Source organism: Phaethon lepturus, unplaced genomic scaffold, assembly GCF_000687285.1.
Source record: "Phaethon lepturus isolate BGI_N335 unplaced genomic scaffold, ASM68728v1 scaffold24967, whole genome shotgun sequence".
Lineage (NCBI taxonomy): Eukaryota > Metazoa > Chordata > Aves > Phaethontiformes > Phaethontidae > Phaethon > Phaethon lepturus.
Window position 1 is genome coordinate 25,694 of NW_010554380.1, and position 18,353 is coordinate 44,046.

The following is an 18,353-nucleotide window of genomic DNA, read 5'->3' on the forward strand; positions in this document are numbered from 1 at the left end:
AACTGAGTACCTCGGCACCCCTCTGAGCATTTTCAATCTCTAGAAAAAAAGCCTTTTCCTTTACGACTGATTTTTCCTTCCATGTTAGATACTGATCTGAAGTCATGATCGAGGTCATATCTGTGACCTGGACTTCCTACATTTTTGACAGATGTTTTATGGGTTCAAACTGTGTAGGCCAGCAGAGGGTTGTGAGGACTTTCCAGGAATGTTCATTCCTGTGGCATTATTGAGCTGTAAGATGATTACAGTTAGATTGTAATTAGACACTAGCATGAATAAACTACTAACTGGTTAAATCAGCTCTCATGTCCAATCAAAACTGTTTTATAAACTTAGCAGTGACCTTAGAAGTGCAACAACTAAAAGCTTTGCCAACCAGGCACATTCTTCCTTGGGTCCTGGCCATCTGATCAAAGATAAACAATTGCTCTTTGCAGGCAATGTTTTTTACTTACAGCCGTTTGAGGGATTCCAGTTGAGAGAATGTCCCTGGATGAATCCTGGAAATCTTGTTGTTGTGCAAGAATCTGCAACGGGAGAACCCATGCCAAAACATTATTCAATATTTGCACTACGCAGACCATAACATCCCAGGTCAAAACTCAGTTTAAATACAAAGGGTCATCAAAATGGAGCTTAGTTTTTAAATTTACTGTGTTTGTTTCCATGAGCTATAGGGATTTCATTCATTTGCAAGTGCAATGCAATACACCAAAGTGGTGAGCGGGCGTGGACTGGAAACGGTGACTCAAGATGTGATGTAACAGGTTTAAACTGGAACCTTAAAGTTAATCTGCTTCATGCTCTGCAAAGAGAGGAGAAAGGGCACGAAATCCCCACAGGCTGGACCCACCCTATGTTTTCTGTGCCTGGGTCAGCTCCAGTTTAGAAGGGACCTCTTCTTTTCCCCCCTGCAGAAGATACGGCCATTTTACAAGGGCAGCCATTGAAGTAAGGCTCCAGCAGAAGACGCTAAACAACTCATGCCCTAGACTCAACATAGTTATTAACCCAAATCCATGAGTAAAGCTAATTCAGACAACAGCCTGAACTGGGCTTATCTCTGAACAAAGCCGAAGCAAATTCACATTTCCAGAGTCTTAGCACACAGGTAAGACTCCCCAGTTTTTAGAAAAAAAACCCTGATGCACTAAAACGCATCAGTGGGGACCCAGATGGGAAAATTAACTCTCCGTTCCGATAATGGAGGGGGAAATGTAGTTGTCAGTTACACCTAAAACTCATAAGAGACCATTGACAAAAGACGGGAAGCAATTTTAGTAGATGGTGGAACAGGAAAGAAATACAGAAGCAGTACAGCTTGCACGCAAATGTCTGCATACACACGTGTATGTGTGAGGTCAGCCTAGCTGGATGCTGACAAACCTTCCTCTAAAATTTAAATCCAGAATTTTTGTTGGATCAAATACAGAGACTGAGATCAGCCATAGTGTACTGATCCAGGTCTGAATTTTCCTAAGGGTGTTTGGATCCCATGATTTTATTTTCCTAGCATCATTGGACATAGGGCACATTTCCATGCAGCATAGAAGGGTCTGTTGGTTTCCCCACAGAGTGGGAACCACCATGTGAACTTTTGTCCTAGTGGCTACATTACCACTAGAAGCAATCCTGGGGAGCCAGAGATGCAGGACTTCGTTTCCTAAGTGCTTTCATGAAGGATGTGTGTTTTTCTTGTTAGACTTTCTTCTGACTTTATTCCTTTTCCACCCCCTTTTTTTGTACACACTGCCCAACAGTGACTAATGTTGACCTTATGGTCAGAGTAAAATTTCAGTTGGCTTGGCCAACTGTAGGGCTTTCTGCAGATTTACTCCTACTTAGGTGGAATTGTGAACATAACACAACACGGGAAATTCCCTTCCTATTCTCAGTAACCCTTCTATTTGGCAAGTATGTAAAATCTCCTTCTTCAAGGAAGCTTATTTTTGCATTCCCCTCCATTTTGAAGATCACGCTTCATGCTAAGGGTTTTTTCCCCCTCTCCTCATCCCCTCACTCACAAGAAAGGTCCCATCTTTACTTACAGCCTTTCAAGTTTAGGCAGGTCACTAAAAGTCTCCGGCTCCAGGCTTTCCAGGTTGTTGAAATGCAGGTAGCTGTCACACAGGAAATCACAAAGGGCAGAGTTACAGATTGCAATTTAAAAGACAGAAGATCTTTTTGGATCAATCCACCAACATCCAGCAATTCGTCACCACATGTCGCAGGACAGATGTGGAGAAGCCAGCATTCACTTTAGTGTCTTCGCTGTCTACATGCAAACATAGTAGCCAACATTGGCTTTTTTCTATTCCATCAATTATTTAGTCTCACTTAATAAACTAAAACACACACACAGAGGAGGACAGATTTGCTCTTCCCTGAAGTCTAAGACCACCACCTTCACTGTGAATTGCCTCATGCACTGTTAAGGGTCAGGATGAAACCGCTGCCCAGGGAGAGCCAGCAGCAGCTGCTCCCATCTGAGCACCGTATGGGAATTCTCCCTGCCTTTCCCCTAGTGCCTCAGCATTCCCCAACACATCCTTGGATCGTCGGGGAGGAATAAATAGCCTTACTACATGGCACTTTTTCCCAGCCTAGGAATTGCAACATTTCTGAGTGGCTTCATGAGTTTGCTAAGAATTAATTTGTAGATAAAGGCCCCGAACAACCTAATAAAACTCTGAAATTGGTCCTGCTTGTTGCTAAAGCTGGGACTGGAGACATCCAAAGGTCTCTTCCAGCCTGCATTTGTCTGTGATTCTAACAGGGGGTCCCAGCATGTGCATCCACCCAGCAAGAGCAGAAACATCTGGAAACGCTGCCGTCGGGCTATTCTGTTTCTGCAGAGGGAAGGCACAGTCTCCAAAGACAGAGGTGGTTCAGTCAGTTGGAACACTTGGACCTAAATGGCACACTGACGTGAACAGCTGAGTTCCTGTTAATGCAGGTTAATTTTTTTTGTTCCACCAAAATCTCGAGTGTGACCTATTCCAGAGGCCTGGTAGACCTTCTGCACTGCCCCAGGTCACCCCTTGGCATCAGCAAAGAAAACGTGGCGTCTGCAGAGCAACACACCCACGATACCCAAGACTCTCACTAGCTGTGACATTCACCAGCATAAGTGACATGTTCCTGACCTTTAGATGCTTTCAAAGTTGCCTAAACTCTTCCCCATTATTTTTACACAGGCCTAAGTTTCACAGCAGATACTGATTAATCACGGATCTACAAATACTCGTTCTGCTATTGTAGCTGACTGCGTTGAGAAATAATTGCCTAAGCCACCACATGGCTGTTTGATTTGTAATGGAAGGATTCGTGATAAATGGTCCACTATCAGAGCACAAACCAAGAGACTGTGACTCAGATTCTGCAGTGGAGGGCAACAGTGGGGAGAGACCTACATGTTTTAATAAGTCTCAGATGTCTGCTGTCGTTGGTTTGGACCTTGAGGAAGGCATCTGATACTGTCCATCAACGGGGTTACGCTTTTTCTTGAAAAGCTGCCTTGTGGGGTACAGGAAAACGGGGTAGGATTTGAGCAAAGCTAATTCTTTTGGAATCATGCCTGCCCGAGATTGAAAACAGATGGGACTTTCTGCGGGTTGTTTGTTGGTTTTGTGGTTTTGTTGGGGTTTTTTTTCTTTTATTCATGACATCAAGTCTGGAACGCTTATTGTTAAAATATCACTGTGGCCAGCATCACCTCCCCTCTAAGCGTAGCTAAGCTGGTATCTGCTTCCTATGTTTTCTCCCAGGCTTCCTTGCCGAGCAGGCTGGTGAAAAACCATCTTGTACACAAGGCTGGCAGCACACCTATTATTACGCTTTCCTGAAACTTCCCGTGACACTCGGTCCACTTCTGCTGCCAGCCTGGAGAACAAGCTGCATCCTATCCCTTTTACAGCAAAATCCTTAGTTACATTCCAGCCCTATAAACGCTGCCATTTGGCGCAAACCATGAATTAGAACGGTTTCACCTTTGGTCCCAGTTCTCCAACGATGCAAATAATTCCTATACTTCAAATATCCATGCTCACACTCTCTCCATATATACACATGTATTTACACACGTGTACATAATATATGATGACCCTGGCATGAAAAATCCCATCTCAGTTTAGCAAGACACTTTTAGAAGAGTCAGACCTCAGTCTTCTCATCTCACCTTGAGCATGGAGCACTAAGAGTCAAGAAACAAAACTTCTTTGATTGCATACACAGCACAGATTTGCAATACACAGAAGGGGAGCAAATAAGGACTGCTAGAGCGTCACTGTGATGGGCTCCAGCTGCCAGGAAAACATGCGAGGCTCCTTTCATCCCGGAGTGCCACACAGCTTGGAGGGAAGGTCAGAACTTTGGTTGGATCCATCATCCGCCCCCCGTGCAATTTCCAGATGCTTTAAAGCATGTGAGCACCACCATCGCTCCCAAAAATACCCCGCTGCCCCAGCTCTCAGCTTGCACTTCTTCCGTGCGTTTTCAGCAAAGGTTTGGATAAGAGAGAAACTCAACCAGCACCCTCAATTCAAGCAAAGGACCAGATCCTACTCTCTGCTCCAGGAGTCCCAGCAGACATAAACACAGCAGGCCAGTTGCCTTCCGCTTCAAGCCATCCTACAGACCCCTATCTCCTCCTGTCGTAAGGTGCTTGGACTTAAAGGGAATCAGAAGCACAGCTGGGCTCTTCCTATGCTCCAGAGGCTTAGGGTCGGGAGAAAACATATAGGACGTCCGTAGGAAAAGACCTCAGCATTAACTAACCAAAATCAGTACTGGGACCAGCTGTTTTCAAATGAAGCCAGTGTAGTCTTGCAAAGCTGGATGATAAAACAGTAGAAGCCTCATCCTACTCTTTGCTAAGTGTCTGGTACTCTCACTACTGGAAACACAGCACTCAGGTTAGAGGAGCCAATAAAGCAGCTCTTAGGCACATCACGTTCAGCAACAAAAAAGGCTCATTTGTACTTACAGCTGTTCCAGAGAATGGAGCCCGTTGAAGGCATGTTGCTGGATGCTCTGAATTTCATTTTTATAAAGGTAGCTTTCAAAAGGAGAGAAATGAAAAACATTAGGCTAACTCATCAACAGTTGTTTTAAAAAGACACAGAAAACAGCTATGAACCTCAACCCAAAGCAGAGCTTGCTGATTGGATTCAAGGGCAATGTTTTATGCCTGCGACATTAATATCCAGAAATTCTGAGCACAGAAAATATGTCTCTGACTGGCAAACATTAAAAGTGGGTTGTTGAATTTCAAAGAGGTTAAGAAATTACTGAGCTACCAACTCACAGGTATTTCAAGTTCTCCAGATCTTCAAAGGATCTTCTCACAATTTGTTTTATCTGATTATTGTTCAGCAGCCTGTTCAAATCAAAAAAGAAAAACACAGCCAGTGAATTCAGCACGTGTGAGACTTGTGGCATTTCTGTTCCTGATGTCCACTGCAAAATCCTGAGCCCATGTTTCACAGAGTTTAAGATTTAAAGGGGTTAGCAGATCAAAGTTTGGATACTCACACCAGCTAAGTCAATGAGAAGGTTTCTTGTCCAGAAGTGCCGAGCGCTTCCAATATGTACAAGGTACTTTTCTTTACCTTTTACCACAGTGGTTTTCACCCCGAAAGTTACAATTTCGGCCAGGAAAAGGATGAGCAGAAGAGAGACAGGCAGAAGGAAGTGGAGAGGAAGGAGAAATTAAATCATTGCTGCCACTCCTGTACAACCGCAACGGTTTTTGAAGGTCCATGATTGTGTTCAACAACGTGTGAGCAGGGGCGTGCAGAGCCAGTTTTTAAGAGTACAAACCCAGTTTAAAATAGCAGTTCATAGTGGAGTTATAAAATGGTAATGCTTTGTTCTAATCACTTTGTATACAAACGTGTGCAAATGAAAAATAAATAAATACACAGACCTGACTCCCAAGGCTATTCAGAGACAGCCTCTTTCGATCTAGAGCGCCTCGTGCCAGATTTTAATACAAAACCTGTGGACAATGTCGTGTTGGCAAGCAATCTCTGCCTTGTATGTGCAGTTGCCATGACTGTGCAAGCAAATGATGGCCAGTGCCAACGACCAGAACCACAGCTCAACCTTGTAATAACCATGCTGTGTGCAACAGCGGTAATCACGCAGCTGAATGCTACAAAAACCTCTCCTGCAACCACTGCCAAGCCCAACACCGAGAAAACGAAATAAATCACTTATAAATAGCTCTTTAATATACGATGTTTGACTATTCGTCGTGGCTGCCCAACCGCAGTCCTGCGGGCCTTTCGCTGTGGTGTCCCACTGGTGTTCATATCTGGCAAACCTCACTGCATTCGCAGAGCCAGTGGAGCTTATAGCCCAATAGCTCAAAGCAAGGATTTCATCAGCTACACTTATTTTTAAAATTTGTAAATGGAGAGGAGAGCTACGACCGTGTACTGCAAAGATTTGTTTTTCTAGTGTTGTAGGAAAAACTGCTATTCCCTCTGGAAGCAGCCAGACCTTACAATGTTGGGTCAAATTCAGCATGTGCATTGGATGTGCATCTTCTGTTTTACAAGCTCCTTTTTGTGATAGCCATGCTCCTCAGAAATGATCTGCCACCAGAGAGCAGGTGAGAAGACAGTTCAGCACTTTCCTAGCAGTAAAGCCCAATCTTCCGCCCTCCTTTGCTGGAGAAAATAGGGTAGGCAGTGCATCACCCAGCCTCTGGCACTACAAGCAAAGGTTCCTTCCCGGGAAGAACAGTTTGTGCAGGTAAAGGACAGAGAGAAAAGACAAAGAGAGACAGCGAAACGGAAGAAAACCCGTGGGAAAAGATGATGAAGATAAAATCAAATGCCTCGGGGACGCAAAGATAAAAGATGTCAGAAACACGCATGTGCTACGGCAGCTTCACCAGTTACTGCCAGGCACCCGAGTCACACCAGCTTTCCACCAGCTTGTTCTCGGGTGGAGCATTACACTAAGCGTCCAAAAAGCACGTGAGAAACACGAGTGCAAAGAAACTTTTGGAAGTCAGAGCAATAAGGGTTTGAGAAAAATCTCAGTATCCTTGATTTGATTATCCTCTCTTGATTAGCTACCCTGCTACCACGGACGCGTGCGCTACTACAAACCGCGCACTGCCAGGGCTGTGGACAAGCAGCCCGAAGAGGTTAAGGCAGAAAGTGGCTGGAAAGTTTCTGCACAGCTGGAAGCAATGGCTCAATACAGACGGTTGAGGTTAAACAACCCGATTTCACTCATAAGGATGCAAAAGTGATGTCAAGTTCTTGGAACACACGGTCCTGCTTTGACAGCCAGATACGCTGAGTGGAAATACAGCCCCTGAACACCAACCCAAAGGTTTATTTGATGGCTGAACACCCAAGGACTGGAAATAACCGCTTCAGAGCGGTGCGGGAGAGGGCTTTTGTCTATTTACCCACAGGACAAAGACAACACAGGCACCAGCCGTGCACGCTTCCTTCCCTGCCCTCTATCAGCGTGCTTTCATCTTCAGCCAGCGGAGGACGAAGGCAGCTTGTGCTCCGTTATCTGATCCTTGGCCCCACTTCTGAGGACGCTCAATGGCCTGATAGACGGGTGCCAGCTATGACGTCATTTCCATGGACATGAGCACCTGTCCCCTGCAACGCAACTGGCATTGGCCACTCACTTCATAGGGAACATGGGACAATGACCAGGTCTGGGAGGCAAGGACACGCCAACAACCTGAGCAGCACCCCACGCCATTTATCTTTAACACAAAGAGTTTAGACCAGGACTGAAGTCCAGCGGGGATTTCAAATTGCAACATGTTGTCTGGCTGCATTTTGGTGCTATTTAAAAGCATTAACCTAGTCTGTTTTGTTGTCTTGGCTATTTAGGACAGCTCAAGGGGGTGTAACCAGTGATCCAAGCCAAATAAGACAAATTCTGGAAGTTCAGATGGCATGCATATGCAAGCCTCTTATCTCATCGTCTAATACTTAAGAAATTGTTCATTTGCCCGATTAAAGTTTAAAAAGCGTATGGAAGAAGCCATCTCTGTTTCCTGTCTCAGGATCCCCCATTGTAATAGAAGGATATGTCCTGGAAAAAACTCAGAAGTGAGATAATTTATGAAGTCCATCATAGTCCACATATTCCAAAATGCTGCTTTCAGAGAAATCCATAAATGAGGCAGCACATCTGGCTCCTAGAAAGAATTTAGATGGCTTCTGCACAGCTGTCTGCTCCTTGACTCCTGTGCATGTCACCCAGGCAGAGAAGTATGCAAAATCCTGGCATGACCTGGATATTGATCCCAGCTGCAATCAATAGCAAAAATGCCCAAATTCCTGCTAAATGTTAAAGAAGATTGAAAACTAAGACCTACTGCTAACCAGATCTGCTGGGAATAAATGCTCTGGCAGAGAGAAGCTGGAAAGATTGTTATCGATGCGTATCCTAAGTATACCCTGTAGCAAAACAAGCTAAATTAAAAGTATCAGAAGTACGTTTCCTGGAGCTTATCAAAAGATAGCAAAATGATGTGGCATTCCCCTTGGTGCCAGCTGGTGAACTGGGCTCCAAATGAGTAGGTGGACTCAATCATACAGGTTTAATTCCTGAAAACTTCTTCTGGGAGGTTTGAGATATACAAGCATCATGAGAGCTGGCCCAGATTCACTAAGAGAACATTTTACATTCAGCTTCCTTTAGGTTTTATGTCCTGACCGCCCCTCCCTTCTCCTTCCCCACCCTCTCTCCGGGTTGCCAAGCACAGGCTTAAGTTGCGTGAAATGAGTCGTTTTCTGTTTTGAAGAATGTATTAAATGATGTGGCCGTGCAGAATTCAGACTCAAAACGTGCACTCTTTCCTCTTTTCATTTGACAAACCACTTGCTACAGTCATTGTGACATAACAGCTATTTTCTTCCTCCCACCATTAGCAGAAATCATCTCATAGTGTATTTAAAGGGGGAGAATAAGTGAGTTTAATGTTCAGCCATGCATCCTCCCTTGTTGATAGAATGATCTGGAATAGCCACTTCCCATATTTGAGGGGGAAACTTTTATTCTGAGATCCAAGCAGGCTCCGACATCCTCTCCTTACTGGCAGGAACACGTTCGCTCAAGAGCTACTAGAGGGTTTAAGACAGAACCTCCATGTTACTCCTGTCGTCCACCCTGAAACCGTTTACAAGCAGCATCTGAAGGAGAGCTGCAGAGCTCACCAGCAGTGCCTTCTGCTCTCACCTAAGCAGAAAGAGAAATATGATGTGAGCAATGACACTGACAGGGCAAAGGCCCAGGCAGAAGCACAGACGATGATGCGGTCTCCACAGGAGTCCCTGTTCTCTCGGGTGCTCCTGCCACAGGCAGAACATACATACTGGGGAAGTTAAGAAATACTGCTTTGGTCCCAGGGTTGGACATTTCTATAGTCGATGCTGGAGAGACCCAAGTAGCAGCAACCATTTGGCTGTAATGGTCTTGGTTTGAAAGTACAGCAATCAACCAACTGGGTCAACACGGCAGGGTGCTGGCCTCCTGTGGAAACACGTAAGGGGACAGTCATGCAGGGCTGTCATCATCCATCCCCACCCAAAGATGACCTAAAGGAGCAAAAACTGGAAAGCAATGAGATGCTATGCCTCACCATGGGCTCGCAATGTGTTTGCTCTTTTCCACAGTCCACCACCTGCTATGAGCTAATGTTGGGTTAAGCAACACAGTTGGCGTTGGCAAACTCAAGCAAAACAGCTGTTGAGGAGCTGTGGGTATTTTGTGGATGGCATGAAAGAGGTTTTTTCCCCTCCCTCTCCCTGCCACTCTATTTTTTTTTAGCAAGGGGACATATTAAGAATTTAAAAATACACAAAGGAGACCCTGACACCAACATCTGCATGGGAAGTGAGAAGAAGTAATAGGAAGGGATGAGGAAACCTTACAACTCCAAGACCTTTAGCCCAAGAGGACTTCTCCAATGCACACAACATTGCAGAGAGCCAACAAGCAAGCTCCCAGCGGTGCAGCATTTAGGATAATTGCTAATTACCTATGGTGCTGTACCAGGACACCCCAGCCAGAAGCATATGACTGTATCTCTTCCACAGACAAGCAGGGCTCCTATTTTTAATTTTAAAGTAGTGCTCTGTGACTTATCAAATCTCCCATACTAGGGAGAGAAGAGAGGAGAGGCGGGGGAAGGTCTGAACTGTTGAAAAGCCCCACTGGGCATTCACGGCAGGCTCCTCTTCCGTCGGTCTCACAGCCCACCTCCTCACATCCAACGCAGGCTACAAAGGTTTCCTTATCAAGGTTTATAAACTGTCAAACCTGGATATATTACAGCCATCCTGCCCAAAAGGACATGCAGAACAGAAACTTCACCAGAATCTGCTGCCCTTCCTGTGCCAGGTCAAAGCATTGTAGGAAAAGGCTCTTTTAAAAACATTTATTTGCTTAAGGAAGATTTAAGTCTCATAGCAGAAAGCTGCAAGCTCAGAGCTCTGCATAATGGAACCTGAGCTGCTCTGTCCTCCAAACCTCTTGCTTCAAATATTCTGGCCAAACTTCCCCAGCAAGTCTCTCAGGGATTTTAAAGGATTTATTCTCCTTATAACTTGAAGACCTATATGACTCCTCAGGTAAGAGTTTACCATCTAAGAAACATCAGCAAATTCTTCAGCTCTTGTCAGTTTTGATGTGGGAATTGGACAAACCAAAGTTCCTGGAGAGAAAGCTGCTTTAGGCGTGTGAGGTCTGACGTTCTCTCATTCAGTTATCATGCTTTTCATCCATGGGAGTTTACTACTACGAGTGTGAGAAAAACTGATCCTTCCAGTTTGCCAGACCAGGAAATACAACCAAGCATACAGAGTACTACCCAAATGGAAAGGCTGAATTTGCAAAACTAGTTGATTTCAGAATTCAAATACAGAAATGCTGTATTTTGTTAGAGCAGTGTTTCGTCTAGTCCAGTATTCCAGCTCTGACCATGGCCATAGGACGCTACTTAGGGAAAGCAGGAGAATCTGCCCATCATCTGTGCAAAAACACATTTCTGCCCCGGCATCCACAATCGTGAGATTAGGGATATTAGGGGGTACATTCATGCCTAGTCCCTTTAGCATCTGTTCATAGACTTGCTGTCCTTGAGGTCCCTGTCCAGGAGGGTGCAGAGACAGAAAACAAAAAGAATTGGACAAATTAATGGAGCATAAACGAGTGTTATAGAGAGACAGGTCTTTCCATCTCAGTCAGGCTGCGTATCTTTATCTAGCTGTAAGCAGAGTGGCAGGAGCCAGAAGACAGAAGCAGAAGTCTTGCAGATGTCAAGTTGCTGCCCAGGCACTGGCAGGGCAGGAACTGGGATCTCTTACAAAGCTCCACAGGTTGGGTGGAGTGTCTCTCCAAGTGAAGGTCTGCCAGCATCCTTAGTTTCCCCAGGGTTCGGCTGAAACTAGCCTGGCGGTCCTGCCGTGCTGTCTGCCAAACATCTGTCTGCATCACACAGAGATGACATAATTTGGAATGGTTTGTTTTCTCGACTCAGGAGAGCTTCAGGGGTGGAAGAGCAGGTCTGGAGATCAAGATGCCTCAGCAGAGCTTTGTGATAAGGTAAAACCCGATGGACTTGGACGCTATTTTCTCTCTAGATATTTTAGTCACACTTATCACCTATCTGACCTTACCTCAAATGCCAAAAATCCATCCAAACTATCCTTTCTCTCTATTATTTTTGGTAACTAAGTACTACATGGTGCTGCTTGAGTGACTAATGTGGGCTGTTCTTGTGCTCTGGATGAACAGCATCACTGGCAATAAAGTTTTCTACCTATCTACCTGCTGACCCCCTGTCCTGTGAGCAGGGGCCTGGGCCATGATACTCTGAAGCATCCTGCAGTCATGGTTTGGCCAATGAGTCCCACACACACAGTGGGACAATCTTTAGCAAATGCTGATTTTTAAAAGATAGCTATTGAACCATGCTGTATGCTAGAGTTCTGCTGTATTCCCACTCTTCCTACACCTTCATACAATTGACTGAATTCCTATTGCCCAGGTCTTCCTTCTTTCAGCATTGCCATCTTCAAAGGATCAGGGACTTCAGATCTCTCAAGGTCGGACAAAAAAAACCCAAAACAATCTGGACTTTATCTTACCATTTGGGACCATGAATGTATGAACCCAGGAAATCTGAGCATGTCTGCTGTGCAGCGTGGGTTCCTGCGCTAGCTGGTTTGCCTCACAGAGAGGCTCAAGCTTGGACCTGGAAATCCTATAGCTGTTAGCGTTGTGTTACAGCTTGAATAATCAGATCTGAGTCTCAACAGGCCAATTACATCCAGCACAGTGCTGTGCCGACACAGCTTCTGTTCCTGATTTGGGAGCTGGTTTGTTTTCAACTGCTTGGCTACCCAGTGCAGATGTACTCATATCTATCTTCAAACGCTCAGCCTTACAGCGGCAAGAAGCAGCAAAGGCTCCCACTATTTCCTTTGAGTGGAGTGAGAAACTTGTTAGTAGAGCAGTGTGTCATACCGACGTGAGCATGCCTGCTCTGGCTGGGATGCCAGACAAAGGACCTGCCCTCTACTCCCATTCCTATCTGCAGTAGGGTAGGTGTAGGCATTTGTTCTAGGGCAAGGCACAGGGACAAGGTGGCATTTGGAGGGATGGACCTCTCACTTCATTCAAAATCGTGTAGAGCAGCTAATGTGGTTCACGCATTTGAGGCAGCCGTGGAAAGGAAGAAGCTTTCAATGCATCCCTCCACTACCTTGATCCCAGGCCAGAACTGTTTTTACGGGCTACTCTAAGGCCATACCTGCTCAAACATCCTCAGTCAGTAATAGTATGCATGAGGATTTTTTTTTTTTAAAGGACAGGTTAATTGTGAATAATTAAAGTTATTAAGCAGCACATTTAATTAAAAATGTGAGACACATGATCCAGGGTAGAACAAAGGTAATTTTAAAGCTTTAGCTGGATATGCACAGCTTAGCTGAAATAACTAGAAGACCAAGGCCATCTTTAAACCATTATAGGAGATAGTACCAACACAAGTAATAAATGGATTGATCCTCACTGCAGGATCACTGAGTGGAACTTACAGTGTGTTGAGGTTCTTCAGTCTTCTGAAGGCTCCAGGTTGTATCTCCTTGATGTGGTTGAAGCGTAAATCTCTGAAAGCAGAAAATACAATCATTGCACTCATGATATAGGCAAGCCATTAGCAATCAGCATCATCCACGGGAGGAAGGGAAGAGGGTTGCAGGGAGAGTCTATTATACCAGGCCTATATAAACTGGAGAAATGGAGACAAAGACCAGGGAAAGGAGTGGAGGAGGAGTGGGAATGATGGCTGGGGAATACTCTTGTCCACAATGTCAGCCAACAGCGAGGACAAGCCTACGTGTACAGAATTCATTTTAATTTCATAGAAAACTAAAGACTGAAAGGACTCAAGTGATCATTTCCATGAACATCTGACAAGGTCTGCTGCTCAATGCCCCAAGTTCATGTGCAATAACACTTGCATCTCATAGTGATTTGTAGAGGAATGCACATCATCACGCAACCCATTTTTTAGCTCCTTAGCAAAATTATCTTTGTCCTAAAATGGTTAAATCTGATCAAATAACCTCATATAATAAGCATTTCACATTTTGCTTCGCAATGCTCCAAGACTCACAACGGCTTATCGCTGCCTGCATTTCACATTTGTGCCAACTTCAATTAGAATTAGTGGAGTCCAGGGGATTCTGGCAAATTTCAAGGGCTGTCCATGTAACTACATCGACTTGGAGCCCTAAAACATAGGTTTTTGATTGCTAATGAGATAATAAAAGAAGAGCTAAGCAGTTTAACCTGGTTAACCAAGTAGAAACACTTCTATAGGGAATGTGCATTGATTTGGCACCTTCCATCGTCCAGTGTATTATAACAAATGGCAAAAGACTGACGAATGTTCTTTGCTGCTAACCTCTCTCCAAAGCACAACAATGAAGTTGCGCTTTTTTTTTTTGTTCTACGCTGCCTGATCTATCACATTTAGAGAATACGCAGCTATTTCTTGGTTTAAGGCAGCCTTTTAAGGGCATTTGCTTTAAGAGCTAAAAAAAACACATGAACGTGCCGAATCACCCATCATTCTGGTGGTAAGTTACAGAGCATTTCGAGGCAGAGTTTAAAACAAGAATGCTACAAATAGCTACAAGTTCAACACTCATTTTTAGAACCGGCATCAACAAGGCCTTTATAAAATCAAGATTAGAAAGAGGGACATTCATTGCAGGTGGCTGTAAACTTGAACTGACAGTGAGTATCATTGTTCAGCCCAACGGGGCTGACACATCTTTGAGCAAGTACTCAAGAAGAGGATACACAGTAAGTAAAGCTGACTTTATTTTAAGATGTAATGTTTCTTTAGCTTAAGAGTTTGCAAAACTAGATATTCTATGTTAAAAATTCCTACTAAATTTTCTTACTTTTTAGGCAGAAAACGCACAACCTTTCTACTTAACTCGTTACACTGAAATACTCAATCTCTGCCTTGTTACCGTCATCACTGAACACAACAGAACACATGCCAGTGGAAGTTGCCTTTTCTGTTGTTGTTTTTTCCTTTCTGTAACTTTTCAACTTTGAATAAAGGAATGAGAAGACTAACATAGGGAGAAGTCTCTCTCCTTTCTTAGTGACAAGTATTGCACCGAGAAGAGTTAGAGGGCAGGAAGGAACACAGCTTCAGTATTTCAAAAAAAGTGTTGGAATTTAACTTAGAAGCACCATTTGCCACTGCAAACCGCAGTCCCGAAGGATCATCCTTTGGAATTGCAGTTTTAACAGTAACTTTACCTTTGATATTTTCTGGTGTGTTTGGCTTTACTTGCACTGCTTCAAATGTGCGTTTCTCACTCTTCTTGTTGGAAGGTGTTGCATATCCCTCTCCCCTGATGACGTGAATTTGAGGATATCTGTACAGATTTTTCAAGGCAATGGCTGACACCATAAAGCCAAATACAATTAAACACTGGCAAAAGCGATAGCACAACGTGCTGACTATTCTCCACAGCCTCGTTAAAAGGAAATGAGGAAAGACTAGACCATGAAAAAAGGTGAAGAAACGCAAACTTGATTTACACACTGTAACGCAGACACCAACTCTGCCTGCCCCGGGGGGCTGTAAAGAGCTGCATAATTAGTCCAGGCAGCTGGCTACAGGTAATAGGGAACATAACAAATAGATGGAAGAAATACAGAGGGGTCAGGGCTGAAGCTGTTGATGCTCATGGAAGGCAGCAGGAAGCAGGCAGTGAAGTGTAAAACACCACTTTGGGTCACGGGCTGCAGGTGGGTAAAAAAAAAAAAACAGAGTATTTTAATGAACAAAGACAACTGCAATCCTTCACACCGCCACATTCACACATAAGCTCGCAGCTTCCACAGCTGAAACTAAAAGCAAAACCCAGAACCAGAGGTGACTGAAAACAGTCCGAAGAGCCAGAAAAATAAAACACAAGCTCCTCCGCTCCCGGGCTTGTTTCCACTATCCGTCGCTTGCCGAAAACAACTCCTTGGAAACGGTGCTGTGCAAGTCTGCACCGGGACTCCAGCTCCCTAAGCAAGTCTGACCTCCCGGGAGGTGGGTTTCTTCACCTGCGAGAGCAATAACGCAAACCTGGGCTGCGGAGCCCGGCAGGAGTGGCCCTGTGTCACTAAGAGAGGTCTCAGGCTGTCGCTTGACTGGACCACCTCTCAGTGGTGCTCCAGCGGCTGAGAAGCGTGTGGATGGAGAGATGAGTCCTGATAGTTCCACCGCTGAGCAAGCAACGGGGGTCTGGGTTCGTGAAGGAACTTTTCCCCTACATCATCCCTAAGGAGCATATAATAAAACGTAGCTTATTATTTTAATGAAATATCTGGATTTTCCTTCTGTCTTCTGTTCCAGATAAGACCTTCAAATGATTCCCTGGACCCCAGCTGTCTTGCGCTCCTTTGGTAAGCTCACTCTCTGGTTTGCTCTCCATCACACAAAGGCAACAGCTTTCCCCACAGACAAAAAAGGACACCGAAACAGTGCATGTCTACTCTGAGCACTTCAAGAAATTATGTGAATTAACCAGAGAGAATCCAGAGGAAAGCAACGGGAACAATCTGAAGTCTAGAAAACATGACAATGAGAAGAACCGAAATGGCTTATTTAGCCATAGATACAATAACTAGGTCAGAACATTGCCACAAATAGAAAAGGGAAAATAGTCAATGTCTAAAACTGCAGATTCAGATTTTGGTTTTCAATATCTTAAGTAGCAAGGGTATTAAAACAGTCGGGGGGACTGCAGGTGAGACAGACATTAGCCGCACATGGTTTAGGTAGTGTGGATGCTGCCCTGGAGGCAGAAGGATGGACTAGACTATGTTGCTCCCTGTACCTACGAAAGCAGTAGGTAAAAGAAGTAGTAAAGTAGTAAAAAGAAGCCAGTGTGGATGTCCCTGCACAGCAAAGCAAGCCCCTGGAGGCAGAGAGGAACCCCCATCTTCCTCCTCACCACTGCATTTAAAAAAATTGGCTTTGCCTCCTCCATAGTGTTCTCCTCCAGACCTTGCCTTAGCCTGAAGCTTAGCGGGTAACGAACACCACGCAGGGCTGCGCTGGGAAATTCCTGGCTTGCGTGTATTTGATTGAGAACATTCCCTACAGAGTTTGTTCCCCTCTTACACAGAAACGTTTGTTTCTCTCTATTCCCAGGGCACTCACCCTGGAAACTTTCAAGTTTCTTTTCACGAGCAAGTGTGCTTTTTACGGGGACCCGCCGCACGGCTGCTCCCGTCCCAGCCGCTGCGTGCACCAGCAGCTGGGCTCCCTCACGCCCGCCTGCTCCTTTCCACCTTGGAATTTGCAAAATGGGGGGGAAAACCTCTTGTGATTTAACTCTCCCTGACAATTTCAAGGCCGACGGTCTGGGATTACAAGATACCTTTCCACAAGGAACAAAGGGGATAGCTACTGCTAAAGGATCCCATGCTGGAGGCCCGGGACAGCGGCACGCAATGCTGATCCCTCCGGGCAATACCAGCTTGACTGGCTCAGCAAAGTATCTCACCAAACCCTCATGCCAAAGCACCATAGCTCTGACAGGAAACTGGGCTGGAATACATGGATAATCTAGGATCTGGTATTGAAATAACTCGCCTTTGCTGAATCTGGGAATTCTTAAACCCCATTGCAGAGGCTTACCAAGAACACCAGAATTTGCAAATGAATGGGGAAATGTCTTCACAGAATGACACTTGAATCTTTCTGATCCTTTCAGCTGCTATCAGAACAGTCATTTCTGAAAGCACTGTATTAAATAATTATCAGTGATTAGCACATAAAGCAATCAATGGCTTTTACAAGAAACTTCCACGTCTGTTGAATCTATTTAGGCTTTTACAGAATCATGAATTACTATGTTAACCAAGCAGATAATTACCTACAAGAGGTATTTTACTGCAGTTCCATGGAAATTACTGGGTTTGTTTCATTGAAGCATCTTTTGTGTTCAAAACGTTGTGCATAGCAATGATGCTGGACCATTTCACCCAGAACTGGTTGAGTAAGTGGCAGCCACCCAATCATTATCAACAAAGACACAGAGAATAAAGGTGGTTTTACAAACAGAGATAAGACACTGAGGTTCCCTCCAGTCCTTCCTGGGGAAGGGAGGGTGTGAAAAACATCCTAAACATAATTTTTAAGTCCAATTTCCCATATATAAAAAGAGCCAGAACATTTATCAGAAAGATGCTCATTTCTCTTACTTATCCACAGAATATCGGAGTCGGCTCTGCAGGTTTCCCATCCTGCCAAACAGCTCCAGTCCTGGCAGGAAGGGAAAAGAGCCTTGCTGAGATGGAAATGAAGTCTTCCAGATTCACTGTCATCAGCTCCCCAACTCAGGAATGTCCCTCTCACACACGAGTCCCCAAATGGCTTTAATAAGTGACAGCCTTCATCTCCGAATCCCTACATGGACAGCTGAGCATTGCCATCTCTGCTAGACAGATGAGGAGACCGCAGGGAGGCTCAGGGCTGGGGGTTTTTCCAAGTCCTGGCTATTTTGGGGTGTACCAGCTTAATACATCAAGATTTGACTCTTCAAAGGGTGAAAAGGGAGGAAAATATGTTCAGCATGGAAATACTAGTAAACCAAATCAGAAGATCGTGGGTGAAACACAGGAGAGCGAGCAGAGGCAGAGCGCCTGGTGCTGCAGAACAGGCTCCGCTGCACTGCCACACCACTTACGTTTTGAAGTTTCAGGGATGGGCACGCTGCGTTTTAATGAAGCAAATACCACAGGCATTACTGAAAACAGGCCTGTAA

At 44.8% G+C, this 18,353-nt stretch overlaps 1 protein-coding gene across 1 annotated transcript in view; it reads right to left on the minus strand.

Annotated features, from left to right (window-relative positions):
* Positions 1–18,353, minus strand: part of LOC104624471 (peroxidasin homolog) — a 43,051-nt gene that overhangs the window by 19,605 nt on the left and 5,093 nt on the right. Inside the window, exons 2-6 of the mRNA XM_010291852.1 lie at positions 13,095–13,166; positions 5,309–5,380; positions 4,988–5,059; positions 2,052–2,123; positions 459–530 (exon numbers count right to left, since the gene is read on the minus strand). Of these exons, the coding sequence (XP_010290154.1) occupies positions 459–530; positions 2,052–2,123; positions 4,988–5,059; positions 5,309–5,380; positions 13,095–13,166 (360 nt within the window). The remainder of the gene's footprint in view (positions 1–458; positions 531–2,051; positions 2,124–4,987; positions 5,060–5,308; positions 5,381–13,094; positions 13,167–18,353) is intronic.